A 9072-nucleotide genomic window follows, 5' to 3' on the forward strand; every position below is an offset into this window, starting at 1 on the left:
ACCGATTGTTTACAGGCCTGTGAATGACAATAATTCTGATATATCAAATTCTTTGATTATTAGGGTTAAACATATGCATCTCTTGCTTCAAGTTTCTGCCTTTTTTAACGCAAAAAGGAGTGGATTTTGAATCCTTTTCCTTTCTGGGAGGCCCTGATGTGATAATTAGATTTCGATCTAATGAGATTAGAGAAGTTTTTCAGAGGATCACTTTCCCTTCGTTGTCAGAGTTCTTCTCTGAGTGCAGGACGTTTGACAAATATTTTGTGGGTAGAGGAAGGTATACTTGGCTAAAAATTGTTGGAGTCCCAATTGTTGCATGGGAAGAGCAGTTTTTCATGCAAATAGGTATTCGTTTCGGTGATCCTATCTCGGTTCATCCAATGGTATTGTCAAAACAGCGTTTAGACACGGGATCAGTTTTAATCTCTACTACTAAGGAATCCATTCATGAATCGATTCTTTTCATGATTGAGGATATGGAGTTCAATGTCACAGTTTCAGAATCAGACTTACCAATTGTTTTGGAGGAATGGGATAGTTCAGATACCTCCTCAGATTCTTCTCATGACAGCTTGGGCAGCAAAGGTTCAATTTCTGTATCCGACGAGTCTCTGAAACTGGATCTTAATCCGTCTCTGGAGACAAAAGGTTTTTCACCTGTTTCGTCTCCTGCCTTTCACCTTAGCCCGATAACTGTTGACATTAACTCTGGCTCGGAGATTGAAAAAGGCATGAACAAACAGGTTAGTGGTTCAGCAACAAGTTCTAACGCTGGAATTTCTTCAGATACAACACCAGCAGAGTTCAGGGGCTTCATTACTCATAAAACCAAGTTTAAACGTATTAATCAAAAGGGGCAAATTTGTTCAACAATCCAGCATTCTGGAGACACAGGGTCATCTTTCTCGGATGACATCATTGCGCACAAGAATTCTTTAACTATATCAGCAACAGCAGTTGACGCAGAAGTGCAGCAGACATGGAACATCGGTCTGCAACTTGGTCTATTCTCACCGGAACATGAGATGGGGATTTTGGAGCTTCTATCACAAGGTATTGCGATGGCCAATAAGAGTTGATCTTGTTGTGTCTTCCTCCGAGGTTTATACTTCTTATTATGCCGTACAACTTTAACTTTGTGTCGTGGAATTATCGTGGCGGATTGTCTTTTGCTCGTAAGTGTAGATTTATTCGTTCTTTGGTCTTAAATCAAAATCTATCTCTATTGGGTTTAATTGAGACGAAGAAAGAACATTTTGACGATTTTAGTGTTCGGATTCTATGGCCTAATCTGGACTTTGAGTTTTGTTTTGTTCCTTCCGTAGGTGCCTCGGGCGGTTTGCTTTGTATCTGGAACCCGATTATGATCTCCCCCACATGTACTTTTTTAGCTAATAGATGGATTAGCTTAGACTTCATTTGGTCTAGTTTTAATATTAGATTTTTCTTGGTTTATGCGAGTAATATTTCCAGGGATCGGGCTTTACTTTGGGATGAACTGCTTCCTGAATTCACATCAGATGCTCATTGCATTATTGCTGGGGATTTCAATGAGATTTTGACACCTTCGGAAAGACTAAATTGCAGCAGGTTTAGTTCTTCAATGCTTTAATTCTCAGATTTTATTTCAGCTTCGGCACTTGTGGAATGTGATTTGCAAGGGAGATATTTTACTTGGTATAATAGTATTATGAGATCAAAGCTGGATAGATGCTTCTTGTCTCCGGATTTCTTCACCTTATGGCCGAGAATGCAATTGAAAGCTCTTCCAAGGTCTTTTTCTGATCATGTTCCCATCCTTTTTAATTCGGATTTAATTGTGGATTGGCGTCCAAAGCCTTTTAAATCAATCAATTCTTGGTGGAGTCACAAGGATTTTTATGATTTCGTGTCTAATACTTGGTCATCTATTGAGAATAGGCTGCCTTTAGCTGACTTTGTGATCAAACTTAGGGAGCTCAGGAACGCAATTAAAACCTAGAATCGTGATGTATTTGGTGACATGAATGTTCGTTTATCTGCCGCCCAATCTTCCATTTCAGATTTAGAAGTTAAAGCAGATTTAGGCAGCCTTAATGAAGAGGATAGTACAAGGCTGTCAGGATTTTATTCAGAGTTTAATCAACTCTCCAAGCATCTCGAATCGCTCTGGCATCAGAAGTCTAGACTCAATTGGAATATACATGGAGACATAAATTCCAAATACTTTCATACTGTAGCATCGATTCACTCTAAGGGTAATCTTATTTCTGATATTCATATTGGTGGGATTTGCTTTGATTCTCCCGTGGATATTAAAAGGCAAGTTCACCTCTTCTATAAGGAGCTATTTCGGCAGCATAAGGATATTCAGTTTTCCTTAGATTCGCTCCCTATCCGTACCTTGACTGATCAGCAGGCTTCTTTTATGACGAGACCATTTACAGAGGAAGAGATTTATGCTACGTTGTTGGGCTGTGACGACAACAAAGCTCCGGGTCCGGATGGCTTTAACTACTTCTTTTATAAGAAAGCTTGGAAAATTCTTAAAAAGGATTTTTTGTCTTTGTTCCAGGAGTTCTTTGCTACTTCTTCCTTTCCGACTGGCCTGAACACTGCTTTTTTGGTGCTGATTCCGAAGTTTTCAGGTGCTACAGATATTAAGGATTTTCGGCCTATTAGTTTGATCAATGGAGTTTTTAAGCTTCTCTCCAAGGCTTTGGCTAATAGACTTTCTCATGTTCTTCCTCTTGTTATATCTGAGAATCAATTTGGATTTATCAAAGGGAGAAGTATCCACGACTCTCACATGATCGCCTCTGAGATCATTCATCTTATTAAACGTCGCAGGGAACAAGCTTTTCTTATCAAACTTGATTTCAGGAAGGCTTTTGACTCCATATCTTGGCATTTCATTCTTCAAACGCTTCGCAGGATGCAGTTTGATGATAAATGGATTTCATGGATTTCTTCTTTTTTTGATTCAGCTCAGTTATCAGTTCTTCTCAATGGTTGTCCCACAGATAATTTTTTTATGGGTAGGGGTATTCGCCAAGGAGATCCGATTTCTCCTATGCTTTTTGTTTTGGCGGTTGAGAGCTTGCGATCTCTTTTTAGTAAAGCTTGTGACTTGGGTTTATTGTCGGGGATTCATGTTGATGGTTTGGCTGAACCGGTTTCCATCCTTCAGTTTGCTGACGATACTTTATTATTTGTTCCGAATGACATGTCTATGATTCGGACTTTGCTGCGCATTCTAAGGTGTTTTGAATTGATCTTTGGCCTTACTATATACTACAATAAGTCTTCCATTATTGGTATTAATGGCGATCAATCTGCGCTTTCTGAGGCTTCTGATATCTTGAAGCGCAGAATTGAAGATCTCCCTATCACTTATCTTGGCCTTCCCCTTTCAGATAGAGCAGTGGGTGCTAAATCGTGGGATCCGGTGGTCTCTAACTTTTCAGCACATTTATCTACTTGGCGAGGTAATCTGCTTTCCCCTGCCGGTAGACTTACTCTTATTAAGTCTGTTCTCTGCAGTTTACCTGTGTATTACTTAGGGTCTTTTCGTATCCCAGAATCGGTGGTTGTTGTTTTGGATCGAATTATGCGAAGATTTTTGTGGAATGGCAATACAGAGAGTCGTGGGTTCAGTAAAGTAGCGTGGGTTGATGTTTGCCGGCCGTTCAAGTTTGGAGGCCTTAATATTACTCCTCTTCGCATCAAAAACCAAAGTTTATTACTGAAGTGGATTTGGAAATTAATGGTTAGTGACAAACAATCTTTATGGTTCAATGTTATTTCAAATGGATCTTGCGTTACTTCTTGGTCTGTTTTAGATTCCATTAATACCTTGAAACTGTCACATCTCTGGAAAGGAATTTTGCGATCTTGTGTAAATAACTCAGCAGTTTGGGATTGTTTCTTTTATTCGGTTTCTTTTGCTTTGAGAGATGGTCCGCTTATCCGTTTCTGGAAAGATTCTTGGCTCGAACATCCGCTTTGCATTGAATTTCCAGATTTGTTTAATCTCAGTAGAAACAAGGATGATACGATCAGCGCATTCTTTAAGAGTGATCATCATGGTTTTTCTAACTTCTTTTGGCATAGACAGCTGCGTGTTGGAGAACAAGCTCATTTTTCTGCTCTTCTTCGGCAGCTTCCAACCTCTCATCAGCTGCTGCAATCTTCAGATAGAGTTATTTGGCGCCGAAAGTTCCTGTACACGCCGACTTCAATGACTGAATTGTTGTTCGTGGTGGCTGGTAACCATCAGCTGCACATTTCTTCTCTGCAACGCCGGGTCTGGAAAGAAAAGCTGCCGCCGAGGATTCAATTTTTTAGCTGGCTGCTTGCTCGAGATAGACTCTCATCGAAGGAAGCCTTGGTTAAGAGAAGAATCATTGCGGCTGATCATTCCTTCTGCTCCATATGTACAGAGATTGAATCTTCAATTCACATTGTCCTCCACTGCTCCTTTGCTTGGCAGTTTTGGACTTCTATCCTTATGAAGTGCGGTGTTATTTGGGTGTCTCCGCTTACGCTACAAGATTTCTATTCTCAATGGCAGTCATTATCTGTAGGAAGACATAAATCTCTTTGGAAGCTGTTTTGGTATTTTGGGACTTGAAATTTGTGGAAAGCGAGGAATAGATGCATTTTCAGACTTGAGTCGGTGGATCTTCACTCTTTGGTTTATTTAACGATTTGCAAATCGGTGGAGCATTACAGAGATCTACATAATGATTTCCCTTATTCCGGGAATGATGTTTTTCGTACTATTGACTTTTTCTGTAATAACTCTTAGTTGGTGTGTTCCTGACTTTTTTGCCTTCTACAATTTGTAGAAGTGCTAATATACCTATCATTTACCAAAAAAAAAAATATTAAATTATACTTTATTTGTTTTTTTACTAATTTTTTGATTAATCTACAAGTCTATCATTAGCCAAGAGATATGCATGATCCCATAAAAAAAATGTGGTAAAATGATAATTTGTTCAACTCTTACCTTACAAATTACAATTTAAATAAATTTAAGTAGTTAAGTTGATCAATATTACTCTAGAATCATTAATGTTGATTAAATCATAATCATATGATGTAGTCTGTAATTGGAGAATTGAGGAGGAGTGTGGTGGTAGCAAAAACCGTTAGTGGTAGACATAGAAAGCAGTAGCTAAGAAAAAGAAGAATTGACTGCATCGTCAAAGGTGCTGTATGTTGTTGAATGACAAACCACAGCGTGTGGGCTTAAATGATACACACCTCTTCATTCATTTGCGTGGACATAAATTACACTGACACACCAACTCACCGGAATTTCAATGCTGCAATCTCAACCATTCTTCAACTTGACTACCTCTACATAAAAAATAATTATACAACACGACTGTTACGTCTGTCATTCGCTATCTATAAAACGTTCTATCTTAAATGTTCATTAGTTTATTGTAAAAATAACGTAACGCAATGATTGTATGGGATAAAAACTCTCTATCTTGAATGGTTTTTGTTTTTTCAGGAATTTGGTAATGGGAATTTATTGGTTATATTCAAATATCGGCTGCACAATTTATAGATGAAATATTTAAGAATTTGGCGATGGTAAATATGTAGAGGTATTTGCAGTCTTTTCTAAACAGTGCCCAGCCCACGCCCACAACTCTATTAGATGCACTGTGTCGGCTCTTCACTATATTCAATGCACTAATTTTCATTCTGCCATTTCCCACCCTTCACCTATGTTGCATAGAAAAATAAAAGCCACAAATGCTTAATTTGCCCCTTCGTTTAAAGTTAATCTCATAATTTTGAATAAAAACACATATCACTCTTTTGTTGTGCTGGTAAAAAAATTATTGGAGAAATTGAAAATGAGATGGCAACTAACTATAATTCAATCTGAAATTAAATGGGTCAAACAAGTCAAAATGTCCATTCTAATAGTATTTTTTTCCTTTCAAAATGCTTAATTTGAGAGAGTTTTTGTTCAAAGCCACAAATTTGGCCAATATTCGATCTTTTGTTCCAAGTTGAAGGGTAAAAAAAACCTTTATTGACATAAAAACAAGGCCTAATGTCTTAAAAAACCCCAACCTTTTAACTCCTTTTCAATCATACCATAACGTTGAAAATTTGTCAATTTTACCCTATTTTGTATTTTTGTGTTTCAATTGTACCCTGAAAAATTAAATTAACGTCTTTTGCGTTTGGAAATTTATTTAAAACATTCTCCATGTCTCGCATATATTAATTGTATATTTTTAAAATTTATTTAAATTTAGTTAAATTAATTAAGAATTTAAATTAGTGTTAATTTTATTATGGTTTTTAGTTAGTTTTTAAAAATAAAGGACTTATTTGTACTTTTTTGAATAAAAAAGAATTTAATTTCATGTTTAGACTTAATTAATTGAATGATTTCATCATGTAAGTAAAAAAATTAACAAAAATTAAAATATTGGGGTACATTTGAAAACGGAAAATTTAAAAGTGGGTAAAATTGACAAATTTTCAACGTCGGGGTGGAATTGAAAAAAAATTTAAACATGAGGAGTTTTTGAATGATTAGACCTAAAAACAAACATGAAATTGAGATTTTTTTTTATGCATAATGTACTAAAAATAGCAAGCATGTATGTTTAGGGTCAATTTTAATCAAATATCCCAAAATCACCCAATTTAGTATACATTAAAGATTTGTGTGTTGATTATAACCAATTTTGAAAATAATGAGATTTTTTTTGTCAAATTTAGATCTTCCAATAGGCTGCCACGTTAAGAACAAATATGATTATTAACAAAATTGGCTTTAAGCGACACGCAAATTTCAAAACAGGCAAAAATTACAATTTTAAAAAATTTGATTAGAATTTACATCAAAAGCAAATATTGGCATTAAGCCTTCTTTTTAATATAAGAAACAAAAATATAAGGGAAATGTTTAAAAGATAAATATAAGACTTAATCATTGTAAAATACCTCACATTTTTTATTTTTTTGATTGATGGTCCAAACTATCAAAATCATAATTTTTAGCTAATTTTACATTTTCAGTTTCAAGTTTAGCTATTTGTTTAAATTGGAGTAAAAAAAGCTCAAATATGCCCTTCATATGTAAAATTTTTGATGACAATGTGAAGGGTATATTTTTAACTCTAATTTGAACAAATGATTAGAATTAAAACTAAAAATTGAAAATGAGTAAAATTAATGATTTTAAAAATTTGAACCATAAACTAAAAAATCTAATAGGTAAAATATTTTTTAAAATAATTCAAAAATAAAAACATTTTTAATACGGAAAACACACTTCTTCAAGGTTTTTATGCGTGATAGCTTCCATCTATCTTTTATTTTCCCATACAATATGCATATTCTTCTACAAGAAGTAAAATTAATTACCAGCAAAATGGGTGCATAATTAAGTTAATGAAGGAGAATAAATAGTGATGTATCACATTGCTTAATTTGCCTCTTCTCGTTGGATTTCCATTCAACATACCAAACCTTTCCCTATCCATTCATTATACCGAAATTTGTCTCTTATCTACCTATATTTGTCATGTCACTACATTATTTTTTTCATCAATTGCTATGTAAAGTTGTATTGTACTTGTGAGCGGCAGAATCAGAATTTTTTACTTCTGCCAAACTAAATTTTATCTATTTTTATTCTCCTAAGAATCCGAACTTAACATTCATTTAGCATTTATCTCATCATAAATTTTACTTTCTTCCCTTAAATATTCAAAAAAAAGTTTAAAGTTTCTAAATTTTGATGGCTAGCAGGACTAAAACCTACTCCTGATTTAAGGTGGTTCCGTCCCTGATTCTTGTCTAATACAATACCCCTTAATATATATTAGTATGTGTCATATAAAAATAAATATATATTTTCTGACATGTTTGTGATATATTTTTTTTGACATGTTTTTTTTTTATTTAAGAGTATGTTAACTCGAATCTTGATACTCCTTTATTCCGAGTTGGACCTTGCTCGGTTCTTTAACATCCTTGCTTGATTATTTGTGTTGTTCGATTAAATTGATTGTATATAATATGTGAGACTCGGTGGATTTTGATAATTTTATTCTTATTTTGATGTATAGTTATCATTTGCGATGCAACAAAACCATCCATATAATACAATTTGGTGACGGAATCATAAATATTATTATAATATGTACTCGTTATGTTTTATTATATTTATTTATTTTATTTTGGATGTGCCATTTTATATGACAATCTCCATTTATAAAATATTTTTCACTGGAATATTTTTTTACCCCTTTCAATTAATGAACTTTTTAAAAATATTTTCTAGTAAAGTATAATAGATTTAATATAAAAGTAAAGTTTTTAGTTTTTTTAAACAATGTGTAAAAACAATTTTTTTAATTAGAAGGGAACAGATAGAGTATTCAAATATAAGAAAAATTTAAATATTATGAAAATGGACAAACAAACGATTTAGAATATATAAAATTATTTTACTTAATTTATACTAATAATTAAAATTTTGAATATTAAATTTATAAGTACATAGTAATTATCTGTTGTGTAGGTCCACTCATGCCCACCACCACCACTTTTCTGGGACTGAAATTCATGTGCTTTTTTTTATTCATCAAACATTCATATATATAGCCTCATTCCCATTCATTAACGTTATTCATTGCTCTTTTAATTGTATCAATCACCTAACTTTCCATCGCTTTCTTTTCTACTTTCTCGTTCACTTTAATCAATTTTTTGCCTTCTTTTTACAATCCATGCAATCTATTTGTGAAGGAAATAAAAATGGCTTCGAAAAACTTTTCTAACAATAATAGTATTAATTGTTAGTACAAAATTAAAAATAGATTGAAAAATTTGTTAAAATGTACAATGATTATGTAATGCCTCTGTTTAATATTTAAATTCAAGATTTTCACAATATACTACTTCACTTGGATTTTTTTTAGGTCTAATCACTCAAAAACCCTCCACCTTTAAATTTTTTTTCAATTGCACCGACGTTGAAAAACTCTCTCAAAACCCTCTCACCTTTAAATTCCATTCCAATTGCACCTTGACTTAGGA

At 33.8% G+C, this 9072-nt stretch overlaps 1 protein-coding gene across 1 annotated transcript; it reads left to right on the forward strand.

Moving 5' to 3' along the window:
- Positions 1–1120: 1120 nt before the first annotated feature.
- LOC126687951 (uncharacterized) lies at positions 1121–1984 on the forward strand. Its single transcript, XM_050382503.1, has 2 exons — positions 1121–1593; positions 1690–1984. The coding sequence occupies exons 1-2, from the start codon at positions 1121–1123 to the stop codon at positions 1982–1984; spliced, it is 768 nt and encodes a 255-aa protein (XP_050238460.1).
- Positions 1985–9072: the final 7088 nt, after the last annotated feature.

This window comes from Mercurialis annua, linkage group LG6 (genome assembly GCF_937616625.2).
Source record: "Mercurialis annua linkage group LG6, ddMerAnnu1.2, whole genome shotgun sequence".
Classification (NCBI taxonomy): domain Eukaryota; kingdom Viridiplantae; phylum Streptophyta; class Magnoliopsida; order Malpighiales; family Euphorbiaceae; genus Mercurialis; species Mercurialis annua.

Excerpts from the sequence above, each read along its gene's own strand:
- LOC126687951 (XM_050382503.1), top strand. The coding sequence starts at position 1,121 with ATGCCGTACAACTTTAACTTTGTGTCGTGGAATTATCGTGGCGGATTG. Across the intron at positions 1,594-1,689 it reads GAAAGACTAAATTGCAGCAG|TATTATGAGATCAAAGCTGG; the intron begins GTTTAGTTCTTC and ends TTGGTATAATAG.